The sequence below is a fragment of the Lepisosteus oculatus genome, chromosome 10 (assembly GCF_040954835.1).
Source record: "Lepisosteus oculatus isolate fLepOcu1 chromosome 10, fLepOcu1.hap2, whole genome shotgun sequence".
NCBI classification, from domain to species: Eukaryota; Metazoa; Chordata; class Actinopteri; order Semionotiformes; family Lepisosteidae; genus Lepisosteus; species Lepisosteus oculatus.
The window spans coordinates 30786666-30802758 of NC_090705.1; the positions used below are offsets into that span (position 1 = coordinate 30786666).

Sequence of the window (16093 nt, forward strand, 5' to 3'; positions counted from 1 at the left end):
ACAAGACATTCACTTCATTTAAGGTCCAGTTAACAATAATCATCTTAGAGCCTGGTTAGAAATATTAGAATTCAGCACCTAGTTAAATCACACCAACAATGTCATCGAGAACGTGGGTGAAAAAAAACTCAGAAGACACGAGTCCCTCCAGGAATTGAGTTTGAGACCCCTGTAATAAGGGATGGAATAACCCAGCGTTGTCTTGCAAACTAATCTGAGACAAGTATGTGGAGACGAGGTCAAAACTGTCACGTCCCACAACCTGTAAAGTAATACTAATATTATAAGGAATAACCGGGGGGAGGGAGGTGGTAAAGTGGTACTGTCATATGTTGTCTTCTGCTTTTCTGTTACGCAGGAAGAATTACACCGCTGGTTAGTTCTTCCATGACATAAAATATCTCGTTTCAGTTTAACGTAGTAGTGTCCAAACGGGGGATTTCCTTAAAATAATTTTCATAGAGTTGCTTTGCCACAAAACTTTGAAAATGTAAAAAAAATAAATAAACCTCCCTACACAGCGCATGCTATTAATTTTGTCCGGAGAATTGCCAAGACCAACAAGCACATCAGAATGATTTGTTGAGGTTGCTTACATGAGAAGAAATACAAATTCTTTGGCTTTGAATTATTCACAACACTATGAGTGATATGCAGCTTTGTATCAATTATTTAACAAATGCTGATTCTCTTGCCCATCCCTTTTTAAAACACACATTCTAAGAAAGTAACACGTACATTAACTGTGGATATCAATGTTGACACGAAATGGTGATATACGTGTATTCGAGTATGCTTTAGGTACAGGAAGGGGTTTAGAAAAAAAAAATAAACAATTGTGGCCATGTGAATACTCAGATCTCGGTTCACATCCAGACTCCCCCACCCCGTGTTTTTCCTTGACATTATCATTTGCGAGCGAGTCCGATAGAATAGAAGCCATTGCCTGTTTAATAGCTGCTGCTGCAGCAGCACTTCCGCTCCGCGAGAGGGGAGAGACACGAGCCCAGGCAGCGGAGTCACAGACACAAAGAGAGGTACCGTTTAAAAGACGAAAATATTCTTTAATGCCAGTAAATACTCTCCTTAACGGCCCCCGGTAGGTCTCTGGCATCGACAGGGGGCCGCCTGTAGAAGTTTTTGCGAGGTTAACGAGGATATTAACCTGTCGGAAAAAGCAGAATGAAGAAAAGGATCCGAGCGACGAGTGGAGCTGAATAGACAGATCGGTTGCAATGTTGAGAGGAGAGAGAAAAAAAAAAGGAGACACTGCTGATATACCCCCGCAAGGAAGACCAGAGGTTAAATTGATCAGTTGGATGAAACCCGTTTGAGATTTTAGGCTTTGGTTAGTTGTTTTTCGGGGTGTGAAGTTTGATCAACTATATGGGGTCTTGGGGACTGAAAAGCAAGTCAAACATTTCCAGAATGGATGCGACGTTGGGGTAGCCAGATACATGAGAGTACGGATATATATCTATCTATTTATCTTTCATTAGCTGTGCGGAGCTGTACCCAGTTCCCAGCTGTGAGCTGGCTGTCTCTGAATTGCTGGGGTGCAGGTAAATATTCATTCCCACTCCGGCGAAGTGTGTTGTTTGGGAGAGGAGCACAAGGCGTTGGGAGGAACGGAGGAGTTCAGGACAGTTGTTTGGCACATTAGTCTCGGACAGAAAGTAAGTTCCCTTGACTTCAGAAAATCGGAGTTTAGGGGGGTGTTTTGCCCTGGCTGCACAACTTCACACGCAGTCTTTAGGAGTGGCGACCGTGAGAAGGTGCAAAGAGGCTGATCTTGGGGGTAAACCCACATGCCACAGGCGTGTCGTCTACCAGTCTTATTTGGTATGCATTTATTTCGGAAGCTAACCCTCGATTCCCTCTGCTCGCCTTTCCAGGTTGGGTTTTTTTTTTCCGTTCCGTGCGGCCGGTATGTCGGATGAGGATTCGAGGGCCAGTACTAGCTCATCGTCGTCGTCTTCCTCGTCCTCCGCTCAACATCAGAAGGAGAAAGAAACAACCAGCAAGAAGAAGGAGAGCAAAGCCAGTATGAGCAAAACCTCCAAACTGCTTTCTACGAGCGCAAAGAGGTAAAGGGGGAATCGGTTGAGGGCTGAGCAATGCCAGTTATCACCGGTCGGACAGCCATTGTATCGGGACAGAAAGAGTTAACGCTTAGTGTGATATTAGCAACCCTTGGCTGTGTGCGATCTAGTTTTCAGGTTAAACACATTTTTTTTTTCCTTGGGAGGACTGCAGTAGCGTCATACGAACCAACTTCGTATTAAGATGTATTTGGAAGCTCATCCACCAGTTCTTAGTCCTGATAGCTTCCCAGCCCGAAGAAAACCACCCCTTCTTTGAGAATGAGTGGGTTTTACTTCGTATTTTTTTAAATATGATTATTTAAATTCAGGCTCATGCTGAAATAACACTTTCTCCCATGCAACCGACGCTTCCTCAGGCGTGTCTCCTTTAAGAGATCTCACAACAAGCTCAGCTATTCTGTTTCAATGGGGAACCAGCTCATTTGCATATTAGCTTAAGCAGTTTATTGCGAAAATTAGGAGGGGGGGATTGGCGAAATTCCTTCGGTAGCTGCTTGTAAGGCGAAGGTATTTTGGCTCCAGGTGAGGGCCACCCGCGAAATCAGTCCAGAAGTGGGTTATTTCATCTTTAAAATATTGGTGAGTAGGAGCTGCTGGGAGCGGCCATGTTTGTTTCGCAGGCAGAGGTCAGCAGCTGTGCCTGCGTGCGATGTAAATCACTGATTCCTTCGGTACCGACTGATCGAGACTAACGAGTGGTTTCTGTTTCCTTCAGAATCCAGAAGGAGCTGGCAGATATCACTCTGGACCCTCCTCCGAACTGCAGGTACCCGGGTTTGGTTATTTTATTATTACGGTTAGGATTTCCCTATCAAGAGTGCTTCCTTAAAGGCGCAGAGCTTGGCTGTGAATTTGTGTCGGCCGACAGCAATCGCCTGGTACGACTCGGGAGATTATTCAGTATTGTGCTGCATCCTTTTTGTGTTCTGGCAAGAGACCGTTAAGGCATAATCAGAGATACTGTGCGAGATCCTCGTAGTCATCTAAATAATTTAGAAAGGACCACACCGGTTTTTTGTTCCCTAAGAGGTGAGCTGTTAAAAAGAAATCGGATTCCCTCTGTGCAATGCAGAGGAATGGGAGAAGGGGTCGGGATTTTCCCCCTCCTTGTGTCATTGCACAGTATAAAGGTTTCTTTTGGCTCAGCAGGGGCAAAAGAGAAATAGACTTTACATGAACGGAAATAGCAGTGATTTTATTTTTGATGGCGTTTGCATTCATCTTACACAGTCACGTAAAGCTGTTTCTTTAAACTTATAATGAGAAAGATGCACCTGTGCAAAATACACTTTCAAATGTGTATTGTCTCTTTATTTTGTGCAGTTGTTTAACAGTTTAATATATCCACTAATACATTATATTTAAAGTATGTTTTCCAAATAACTTTGAGGACATTTCACTAAACCTTTTCAACACCCTTATTCCCATAGGGACTGTTTGTTTTGGGATTGATTCAGTGAATTGTTTTTTTAATTATTAGTATGCTAGTTCTGTGTAAGATTTTAGAGTGTTTTTATGCTGGAAACCTTGCTTGTCATTGGTCAGTGATTGATTGTGTACCTATAACAATTCTTAAAAAGCTGTCTTCATTCAGGCAGTTGGTAACAATAATGAGTTGCATTTATATATTACTTTTCAGCTTAAAGGATCCCAGAGCACTTTCCTTTATAACCAGGGTCCCACTTCATCCTCTACTCATAACCGAGATAGAGGTGTAGCTTTTTTTGCATCACCAGCTCCAATACATTGCAGATCAGGTGTGGAAGACAGAAATTTCTTAAGAGCAGGAGATTCACAAATGAAAGGAAGCCATTTGGACCATCTGAGCTGTTCACCAGTTCTGCTTCACCAGGTGGATTAACGCAGAAATGAGGTACTCCAGATTGGGCAAGACCAGAACAAAAGTCAGACTGGACATCTAAGTTAACGCCCGTGCTCTTAGAAACAGTACCGTGGAATCTTTAATAACCAAGTCGACAGGATCTCATTTTAGCATCTCATCCACACAACAGCACCTCTCCCTGCACTTTATATTATATTGTAACGCAACGGGGGCTCAGGCGGGCGCCCTTGCCGCATCTGGTCGGCCCCTGCACCATCGGGGGCTCGAACCCGGGACTTCCGCGTCTCTCTGCAGCGACCTAGCCCCGTGAGCTAAAGAGAGATCTCTTCACAGCCCAGTAGCTGTGGTCCTGCTATCACAGGGAAGGGCGGTGACGTCACCCGCTCTGGTACGCCGGCTCTTACACAGTGCCTGTCGGCCGTAAGCGTTACAATATTTACTTAGTACAAAGTAAAAGTTTCATAGAAACAAGGGGACTAAACATCCTTAGAAACTGAGAAGAGGCAGTTGTCTCCCTATTATTCTTATTATTGCCTTTATGTTATAAGCGCAGAATTAAAATTAAGTAATGTTATGTTAAGATTGGATCAAATCGTAAAATGCACTGCAATACCATGCATTTGTGTACAGTTTTGGTCGTCGCAACATAGAAAACAAATTGCTGCTTTAGAATCAGTCCAGAGAAGACCCACTAGATACATTTCAGGATTTAAGGGAATATCCTACACTGACAAGCTGAAGGAACTGAACCTTTTTGGTCTTGAACAAAGACTATGAGGGGAGCTGACAAAAGGATTCAAAATTCTTAAAGGCAACAGAGTTAATTTCTTCAGAGACTTGAAGCAAAGGGCACAAGTGGTAACTTAAATGAAAGTTCTTTTAAAGCTCGGAACAGGAGGCATGCCTTTATCCGAAGGGTTGTTGGAGGATGGAACACGCTATCTCACTATGTTGTTCAAGTCAGTCCCTGGTTTTTAAAGATTGGCTGGAGGAGATCCTAGGAATAATTCAGTGGTAACTATGGGGTAGATGGGCCAAATGGCATACTCTCACTTGTAAACCTTTCATATGGTTTATGTCCTTGAGAGAAAGGCTTTTCAGCCCATGATACAAGCACCTATACTGGTGAACTACACCTTGCCAATAGTTTGTAGCACCAGTTAAAGTTAAATCTACTGATTTGTTGCTGATTGTATATACTGAATCAGCGCTATAAAGAAAAGTCATTTAGAAATAGTAAATCACCCTCCCCACTGCCAACACTACTGGAGGAGGTGGTAAGCAGCAGTGTTGGAGTGGCAGGGGTACCCCAACATCGCCCAAAAGGATGAAATCGCTCAAGAGGGAATATTCCCTCCTGCCAGTGGTATGCTCGACAACTGCTGTTTGGGGGGGAAAAAGTGATACTTGGTCAAAAAGGTTGATAATCACTCAGTGGATTTATGTGCACCAATAGGAAGTGGCTGATGTATTGCAAGACCGTATCCGAAACAAAAATGTTGCAAGACATTTAAACAAATCTTGTTCTAGCCATAGTGAAAGCATTTTGGTTATGTAAATAGTGTAGGTTGTTCTGTTAGAATGCATGTTTTGGAGAAGCTCTAGTGATGATTTTGGTCCAAAGAATTCAAGCTCTAAATACTAATTTTATCCTTTCAGGCAGGTAGCATTTCTTACATTTTGAACATACTTTGTTATATGGTTTTCAGTCACACAGGCCTAGCTTTCAGTTTCGGCTGGTTCGTATTTAAAGGGACCATTTGAGTTAATATGCTATTCAACACTGCGAAAAATAAGACTCCAGGATTCACACTTAAACATCTGTGGCTAGATTGAGATATGATCATTGTTTTTTATTTTAATCTGATCTGTGAAGTGGCCTGGCAAGCTGTTTCTTCTAATCCTTAAAATAGCTTTGCGTTTTCAAAATATATTTGAGTCCTTGTTATGCAATAGATCTATTTCTTGTCATATATTCGTGGGAGTGTTATAATGTTTAAATATTGATGTTTTTTATTTAATTTGGGTTTTCTTTTTGATTATAAATATCTAATATTTTAATAGAAATAAAATAGATGGCGGATGTTGGTTTGTTCTCTGTATTTGACACAGCTGAGTATCCTACATTAGTTTTCCTGCATTATTGCTCTGTATTTGCGATGACACCACAAGAGGATAACATTAGTGAGACTGGAATATCAAGTTCTGTCATGTGATCTGTCTTGTTAAAACTGATTTGGAGCAGTGTTTCCCAGTCTTTTTTCTTAAAAGCCCAGTTTGTTTGCTTTATAGAAGTTTTTGGAAAGAAATGGATACATATTAGCGTGTTAGACTGGTCTTGAACAATAAATATTTCATAGATGTTATTGAAGTCTGGAAACATGTTTGTTGTTTTGCAGTCTTTAATAACAATCAACACAAAACACTTATATAGTTAAAGATTAACAGAAAAAATACAAACAATGGTTATATTAATTAGAAGGGAGAGGAAGTATGCAAGAGTGGTTTATAAGATATCAGGAAAATTGGGTTTAAGAAAAAGAACACTTCCATTTTTCCACATAAGATAGAAAGGATTTATGTGTTTTTTAATATTTTGTACCGTAAACTTCAGTGTAAATGTTTTTTTTCTGTTTAATGGCATTGTGTAAGATTTGTAATTGTTAACAAATGCAGTATACTGCTCCCACTCAATTAAAATTGGGTATCTAACAACTGGATATTACTAAAAAAAACTGCAAAAGTAAAACTGCAGACCGTACAGATAAGGGAAGTGAAACCTACTATAGTTTACATCTGTCACGTACTGGACAGATGAGTGTGCTTTCTGACTAGTTTGTGCTTTGAGAAGTGCGAATGATGTCGAGTTTTTGAACTGGGTGAGCACATGTTAAGTCGAGATTGAAGAATGGGCGTCCGATCCACTTCTCCATCTGATGATTTGTGTAGTGGGGCTGCTGGCGCATAATTCCTGCCCTGTGTCACCTGCACTTCAGTGATAGATGAAGTGTGTCCCTCCTGTATGTGAAGTGCGTGGGGATCTTTTCGGATGGAAAGCACTAAACTAAGTACTAAAGCACTAAATGCAAACAATTCATTGTAATGTTCTTAAAGCCATGTTGGGCAATGAAAATGTAAACATTGTACTTTTTAATAGAGCCATTTTGCCGTGATGTTTTGGAATGCATAAATAAGTTCTGTGGTATTTAACACCAAGTATCTTTTGTGAAGTTTCAGTCACATATCAATAAATATTATTGTGAAAGTCACAGAAGGCTGACTGAATGGTTTACAACCCTGTAAAGGGAAAGATTGTGATTAATATTGTGGGTCAAAAAAGCCTCTGTTTTCTTTATTCAGTACAGGGCTCAGCAGTGTTAACCACTGCACCATCATGTCACTCCTCAAACAGCATATTAACGAGATTATTATATATATTAACATGAGCTGAAATACATGCAAACCTGCATCTAAATAGTAACAAATGTTCAGAGTCATAAAACACTGTGTGACATGAAATGAAATAAGAGTAGTGATGTACATTCTGTTCTTTTTTATAAAAAGTATGCTCTGAAGGATATGTAAAGTGTTCTTAACTGTAAGTGCAGTTTGTATCGAAAGTGTGTGATCCTGTGGTTATAATTTGCCAGCATTTGTTTCAAATCTGTTTGCTCTTGTAGAAAACCATTCTATAAAATGGATATACCTTTAAAAAATTGCAAAAGTAACCGCCCATTTCTGGCTTTCTGGCTGGATAGAACTAAAGATTAAATTGGTAAAGACAGAGTAGAAGAAATGTATTTTCCGATTGCTTTAGGACATTAGGTATCTTTGCTTCTAACATGAAAAGAATGGCTTGTTAATCTATTCATGCATAGAAAAGGAGTGCTGAGTTTTTGTGTGTTTACTTTTGGGTTAATGTAACACTGTCGTTATTGTTAGCTTTTGTCTTTGCTGAAACATTTCTACTGTGAGGTGGAGTACTGGAGACTGTGTTCATCTGACCAAGTGTTGGTCTAGAAATAGGAAGTAATCTTTAATATCAGATATTTGATGCAATGCCACTGTAGATCAGCAAAATGCAATAAGGTATTAGCTGTTTCAGCACGGCTTTTGAGAATGCCAAAAAGCTTGTGTTTTATTCTCTCTCGGGGATAAGCAAAGGTTCTGTGCGACAGTGCATCGTTCAAGCACTGGTAATTATATTAGATCTTGACTAAATGCACAATGTTTCCATATTTAAGCATTCAGTTGTTAGCATTGGCATACTCACTGCTTTTAAATGTGAGCAGTGCATCAAACAAAGTCACTTCTACCAAAACAGCATTGGTTTTCTAAAGCTCGGTTGAGCTGCTGTCGTTAATTTGACCAAGAGTGTTTATAAAATTAAGAAATGATTAAAAAAATGCATTTAGAGTCTAAACTTGCTTCTCTTCCAAAGAAGGAATAATTTTTCTGTCACTTACCACACATATCACATTCGCCTCATGAATGTAATGCAGTTGACTTATCAAACCCCAGTTGAGAAATGTCATACCTAAATAACTGCTAAAAGCATATAGGATACAATTTTTATAATTTGTGGCCACATTTTAACACTGTTTTCATGTCTAAAGACCGTGAGGATTTTCTAAATCTGTATCATTTTGTTCTCTCTGCTTTTACAACATTCCATCTTTAATGGTTTTGACATCTAGTGAAATGTCAAGACTGTTAAGGGGAAATGTATTTTTATAGATTGAAGGAGTCCAACAATAATAAAAAGGGATAGTTTTCTTGCTGAAACTTGAACTGTTGTTGACTACAGTAAGAAAAAAAGCCTTTATAAAGGAAATGAAATTGCTTTTGTGAATTATTTCCTAATAATTATTTACATTGATGCAAATGCAGAAAATTGGAATAAATGGCAAATAAACCAGTTTTTAATTCGGTCGTTGTGATTTACACTTTCACCGGTGTGATCTTTTTATTGTAGAATGTGTGCTCATAACGGCACACAGGCATTTTAAAATTCTCTGCGCTTTATTTTATGTCTTCTTTTTGAAGGTTTATAAGCTGGATTTATATTTCTGGGTCCTACAAAGACTATACCAAAAGCTTGTCATCTTTGCTGTAATAATTTAGTATTCCACACTTCACTTACATTTTGCTCAATCATGGTCATACTGTATTTAAAGGCTTCGTTTTAAAGACTATTTTTTTTACTTGTGTGCTTGTAAACTGTATTCATTATTATGCACATTTTAAGTGTATTTGTTGTTTTATTGCTCCATTTCTTCTTTCCCCCTTAAGTTGAGTACACTTTGTATCACAACAAATGCCCTTTAGTTTCGCTTATGCTGTACTACAGTTGATAATGTAGAATGCCCTTTGGTTTTGATGTGGCGATGGAAAAAAAACCTAGTCTCTCTTCATGTGTAAGTCTGTCCCTCAAAAAGAAGTGTTGGCCTTTGTATTTATGGTGTGTTAAAATATGAAAGAATGTAAAAAAAAAATCTTTCATAGCATGTTTTCAATAACTGTGAGTTGTTAGATATCAGCTTGTGGCATAATCGGGGTTTCTAAAACCCTAAGGTAGGCATCTAGGTTGTTGCCACAACTATCAGTAAATATATTCTGCTGCTCTTGCCTGTAGACACGATTTTGGACGGTTGTCCTGCTTCTGCACAGGCAGCCCTCCTTAGGAGTTGTTACACTTGGTATTTGTTTACATCTATCTCTGTTTGAATAAGCAGCACTTCACAGATAATAGTTCAATGTTTTCTCACTCTGACAGTGCACGTGATGAAACACTTTAAGCTCGCTAATGATAAAGTATTGCCTCACGCCACAAGGGTTACACATTTTGTAGAGGATATAGCCTCTGAGGAATGTCAGCTACCCAAGTTTTCTGATATTCTCTGAAAGAATTCTGCTAAAAGGAATGACAGATTTTTAGTTTTGGAAGCATGCTTAATTATTAAGGATTAACACAAAGGCATTCACTAGTTACATCTCCAGCTTCTTCTGACAGTTTGTAATTCTTAATGGATAAATGTGCTAAGTTAATTGTATGCATTATGGCAGTATATACAGATTATTATTTTGGTAAATTCCAAAATAAAGGAAAAACTTCAGTAAATGTGCGAAGAAGGCTTGAGGACAAATGAAGAAGGCTTCACTGCCAAAACATTGTTTTCTCTCTTCTCTTTTCAGCATGGAATAAGCCTTTTACTTGTTCCTTTATTCAACATAGTGTTTCATGAGGAACAATTGCTAAGCTGATGTTGTGAAATCTGAGGGAAAGAGGTCAAAATCTAGGGGTAAATGTGGACAAAAGCACATCACAGTGATGTCTATGTGTTCGATAAGCAGTTCCGAATCAGTTGACGGCGAATGCCAATCGGAGGCATGAGCTGGTAGTTTCATCAAGTATAGTCTGTCGAGAACTTCACAGAGAGGGATACAGTGGTCAAGTTGCGGTGGATAAACCCCTTATTACACCAAAATGCCAATACCAATAAATACAAAGCCATTCTGAGTGATCATGTTCATCCTGTGGTGAAGCATTTCTGTCCTGATGGGAGTGGAATGTTCCAGGATAACGATGCTCCCATTGGTCACTGAATGGTTTGATGAGTATGAAACAGATGAAGACCATATGCCATGGGCATCTCAATACCAGATCTCAGCCCAGTTGGGAGATTAACAAAATGATGGAATTTCTTCTGGAGGGATGATGTTGTAGTTCCAGACACTTGTGGAATCTATGCCGAGGCGCATTGAAGCTTTTCTGGTGGCTTGTGGTAGCCCAACTCACTGTTAAGACACTATATGTTGGTGTTTCCATTTTTTGGCAGTTACCTGTATTTCATGCAAAATGAGCATTGTAGGCCAAAGAAAAAGGTGTACCCATCACTTTAGGTGGAAAGTTTTCTAAATTTCCCAGGAAATATGAACGTGACCCCCCATTTTAAGTGAATGTTGGTGTTTTAGACCTTTATGTCTTTTGAGATATGCGTCTTTAATTCTGCAATCATAATGGCTTTACATCCTTAAGGAATAGTGAGAATAAGAAACATGGATGTTGAAGATGGAAATAAATGTTAAAATGCATTCATAAGTATCTATTGTATTGATTCTGTTATAGCTGAAAATTAAAAGCCTTTCTGGTTAAGAATATAGGTGCCATATTTTTTTCTAATCTCCTCTACGTGGTACTTAGTTTCCCCTTGGTTATCAATAAATTTCTGAAATTCAGAAAAAAAAACCTGTTTTAACAGAAAGCTGTTGAAATGACTTTCTCTTTAAATTGGGAACACTTATGTATTTGAAACATTCTTTGATCAGAAAACAACTTTTTGCTGTTCCTAAAAGAACTTTAAATAAATCTGTATACTCTAGCATCAAAGCTTTATAGATTTCCATCTTAGTTAAGACTTAAACTCAGAATCTGAATTTATTAATAGAATTATGAACATTAGTTTCAGAAAATTACATTAAACTGCTACAGAGTCTTGTGTTTTTTTTAACTTGTTTTCATTCTCTTCAGATGCTTGAATGTAAAAGTCGCATAAAATGGCACGACATGTTCAAACTGTTATTTACAGGCAGTGAAGCAAATTTGAAGTTACTCTTTAGTTTTGTCTTTTGAATTTTTTTCCCAGAACCTGGTGTCTCATTTCGTTTCTTACCAGGAAGCTCATTAAATTGTTTCTCTTTAGTGCCTTTTCTGGTACAGTGCTTGTCAGCAGGAGTCAGATTCGATCTGCGAATAAAAACATATCAGTGCAGGCTCACATTGGCTGACAGGCCAGTTGGCAGAGAATCTGTTTTGAATCCATTTGTGGATTTTACTCTTCTTATTTTCTTTATGACTTCATCAAAGCAACATCTTATGTGTTTGAAAGATCACATGTAGCCACCCTTGGGACAACTGATAATCTTTCATCATGAAGTAAAAATGGACTTCTGTTGGCAGATCTAGTCTTTCACTATTTGATGATATTTTATAAATAGTTGAAAATTACCAACCAAAATTTGAAGTTGTAAAAAGGAAGGAATTATTAGTGATTTTTTTGTCCTGTATGTGTAATATGTGTTGTGTAACTTTGGAATGTGTATCTTTTATGTTTTAGAATTAAACTGATGCATTCGTGAGATTTCTGTGAAACACTGAGTTAAATACGAATACTCTAATCTATTTTAAATTAAAAAGTGCTGCTGCATAAAGTTCAAACAAAAGAAATCTCAAGAGAAGACAATTTTACTGCATGGAAAATTAGCTGATGTTCAGAGAATACCGAATACTTCAAGGCAAAACTAGGTATTTACTTATGGTTGCACGCAACTCATACAATACCATTTTTTCTAAATCTGCGTTTCTCTGCAGTAAAAAAGTGTTCACCTTTTTCATACTATTTAAAAGCGCTTTTATGATTTTGTCGTCTAAGCCATACAGTATATGAATAAATCATTTTTATAGACTGGTCTAGGCTGTAATCCTCAGGATGTTGTTATAGAAGAGAATAAACTGTGACTTTTGTATCATATTTCTGGAAGTCTTTGGAGTATTTATTTGGTGTCGAGGTAACACAGGTCAGTCCATTCTTAAATGTTTCGGTAAGGTTATAGTTAGTAGGAGTTTCTGTAAATTTGAAAGATATCTGAATTCTGAATCACTTAATTCAATATCTGCTCTTCATTGCTGATACTTCATGGAGAAAAGAAGCATAAGAAGAGATTTCAAAGGTTGTGTGTTAAAGGTATACTACAGTGTTCAACTGGTGTTCTGAATTATATGGCTGACACCTTTATCCAAATTTTCACCCATTTCTATAGCACCATAACTGGGGCAATTCAGGCTGTCCTCATGAAATGCACTTTAAGTTAAATAGGAACACCTTCTGCACATATATCAGCATGTAGTAGTATCTGTGTTCCGTATTAAACTCGGCCATTTCCCTGACTATTTTCCTTTGAGATCTTAAACAACACGTGTAGAATTTCAAAGTTGTCCGAGTGTGGCATTTGTGACGTGTGATAATCTGGTTTTGGGGATATAAGTGAAAATTAGGTTTTGGAGTATTTAGAATGGGAAACACGATTGGGAGAATCCAGTACAAACTCCCTAACCAAGCTACTGGAACTGGAGCTACGAGTGGATCTTTTAAGAAACAAACTTATAGGTGTGGGAGGGACCAGAGTTCCCTTTAACTGACTTGATTCATTCATTCAATTGATTAATAACTTCAAAGTGATCCCAGTAAAAACCACGTGATTTAGGATGACATATAGGACATATACGACAAATGGATTAGGGATCTGCAGGACCACTCCTGGTTTGAACCTTGGGGTTGAGGAGCTTCCTAGAGAAACAGTGGGACCTTTCAGAGTTTGAGGGAGGCCTATGAACTGTTGTGCATTACATTCTCCTAAACACTGTCGACCGTGATGTGCATACTAAGAGGAGAGACTCTAGCAGAGGTTCATACCTGCCTCCACCCCATCCTGTGAGCCATGAGAAAAGTGTGCAAAACCTACTTTGGTTTTGAAAGTAGCTTTCAAGCTAAACTGGAAAATCAGTTTTTGATGAGCCAGATGTTCAGTGCTACACTTATCTGTTCCTGCGGGTTTTATGGTAGTGAAAACTGATTAGAGTCATGGAACAGTGTACATGGAACTGCCGGTTACGAAAATCCTATCCTGGGGCTCCTGAAGATGAAATACATGTAATGAAATTGTTGTATAGTAACTGAAATGAAAACACAGCTGAAGGGAGCAAAGTTCAGCAGTTCTAACCCAGTGCTCACTAGGCTTGGTACTGTGAACGATTTTAATAGCAGCTTTGTGAATGGTTTATGAAGCACAGAAGGTTAAATAAGCAATACTGGCACTCCAAGGGTTGCATAACTCGACTTCTGTAAATTTGACTTTGCGTAAAGTACCACCTTTTGTTAATTACATTTGGATATTTTTTTACAGCAATGTATATGTAATTGAAAATGTATAGCCATGTAGTGCTTCCTTAACTTGTGCTGTCTCAGTCCAGGAGCTTTTATCTTTTTCTTTACAGTCTTTTTAATACATGAATAGATTTTTTTCATTCTATTGCAGTATGCAGTGTATATTAGAAAAGGTGTTCATGTGAACTAAGCATAGAGTGGGATTTGAATTTAATACCATCAAAGTATGAAATGGTAAACATATTGCTCAAGTAAAATCCAGCTTGTGTAAAATTCAACTTGCGGAACAATTTCTGGAACACTTATACAAGTCCAAGACTGTGCGTACATACAGTAGTTCACTTATGCCTTTAAAACAGAAATGAGAAGAAGGGCTGATGCAAGAAGCATTCATTGATAAGTTGAAGTGTATGTAAATATATCATTTCAATTATTGAAAATAGCAGCTGTGAGAATTCAAACAAACCATTTGTTATTGTTCCCTATGCACTGTGGTTTAATGCTATGCAGTTTACCACAGAGGATTTTCCGCTTGTCAGGTCCTGCTTCAAACTAATTTCTGATATAAGTAACCTCATCTGTCAATGTTACATTCTGATAATCTTTCCATCTGTGATTTAACAATAGTGAACAGGGGTCTGCTCTGTTTGCCACATGGCAAATCAGGTTTCCTGTGATGCTATTCTTCGAAGCCACGTTTTGTGATTGTTACAGAAATGGTATGTGGTTAAAGTCCAATAAGATGCAGATGCCTTTGATACCCATTTGATACCAAGGTAGTATAGTGCACTGTTGTGCAGTATTGCGCACTAATAAAGAAATATAACTTCCCGATTAACACAGGTTTCTATATTTGACTAAGCAGAACAGTGCTCATTGATATTGTCATTACTATAACAAGTTGTGTAACAGCAAAAAAAGGCTGTTGGAACTGTGAAATGGAAGGTACTGTATCTGACGATAGCTTAATTTTCAGATGACAATTTAACTTTTTATTAACTGTAATGTACATAGCAGAATTAGAGTGGAAATAATTATTTTGCCTGTAGGTTTAACGGCTGTTAAATACAAAGGTATTGGAAATTGCTAGTACATATAAATAATGACAGACCACAAATTTATGATTACAGCTTGGCAGAAATAAGGATACTTTAGTGCTGGTCATCAGCAGGATTTTTGCATTGGCTGCTAAGCAACATATTGGCACAGTTTCAAGTGCAGTGAGTACTGTATTTTCGGTGTTCTGTGAAGCCATTCAGTGGATTAGCAAGCACCAAAACAATGAATGACTCTAATCTTGTTCAAAATAATATAATTTACATTGCATTTAGATAAATGCCTTCCAAGAAGCAGTTTGGATTCAAGCAGGATAGCACTAAAGAGAGGGATGTTATTTTGAGGATTACCTAAATTTGTCTCCATCAGTATGTTTCATTCAAGACGGTTTTAGAAAATTGGATAGCATTTTGATCCAATTCCCCTTTCTGCTTTTCGCGTTCACTACTCAAAATAGTTTGAAGGATTTTATTTCGAGCTCCATTTTGTTTTTTAAACTAAGAAGAATGCAAAAAGGAGTAGAAAATAGATATGAAGTGTGCTGAAGTCCTAATGTAGACTAGTGTCGTATTCGGCACACAGCACTCAAGCCCACTTTGTTAACCATGAGCCCTTTGGTTGACCCTAGCTAAGCACTGCTCCAGAAAGATCAACCTAAGCTCAAAATGAAAGGAGGAAAGTCCCTGAACTCTAACCAGAGTCTGTTCATCTGTTTTGAAGCTGTACTCGCAGAACAATAACGTGAACGGGCTGAACAAATTGCTCCGTGTGCCTGGCTACTTTTGACAATGACCCTGTTTTAGAGAGCCCACCCACAGCTTTTGAATGTTTGCTTTTTGTCTCCCATTTCTGTTAAAATTATTTAAAAGCCAAGTGAAACTCTGTGAATCCTGTATTTTCCACATAAAAGTGGTCTGAAAAATTGGAAATAGTCAAACCCACGTCTAGCGGCAGTAAAATTGTCATTGTGCTATCTGTACTTGGAATGGATATTAACACTGTCTCTTCAGATCGAAGAAAGTCACTTGAGTTGAAACTGATGTACTTTTTGGTCTCCCGTCTCCTTGGGAAAAATTGCACATATTTTCCAGAGAACTTAATTTTAAATGTGCAAAATATGTACCACCTTTTCTGTTAATTAGCTT

General features: G+C 38.2%; 1 protein-coding gene across 2 annotated transcripts in view; it reads left to right on the forward strand.

Moving 5' to 3' along the window:
* Window positions 1-931: 931 nt before the first annotated feature.
* Window positions 932-16093, forward strand: part of ube2e1 (ubiquitin-conjugating enzyme E2E 1) — a 29030-nt gene continuing 13868 nt past the window's right edge. The window contains exons 1-3 of one of the 2 annotated variants that reach the window (XM_069195077.1): window positions 932-1037; window positions 1896-2087; window positions 2821-2871. In XM_069195077.1, coding sequence (XP_069051178.1) covers window positions 1930-2087; window positions 2821-2871 — 209 coding nt within the window. In that variant the 5' untranslated portion in view covers window positions 932-1037; window positions 1896-1929. Of the gene's footprint in view, window positions 1038-1576; window positions 1677-1895; window positions 2088-2820; window positions 2872-16093 lie in introns of those variants that run through there. The other variant, XM_069195078.1, reaches the window with a different exon arrangement.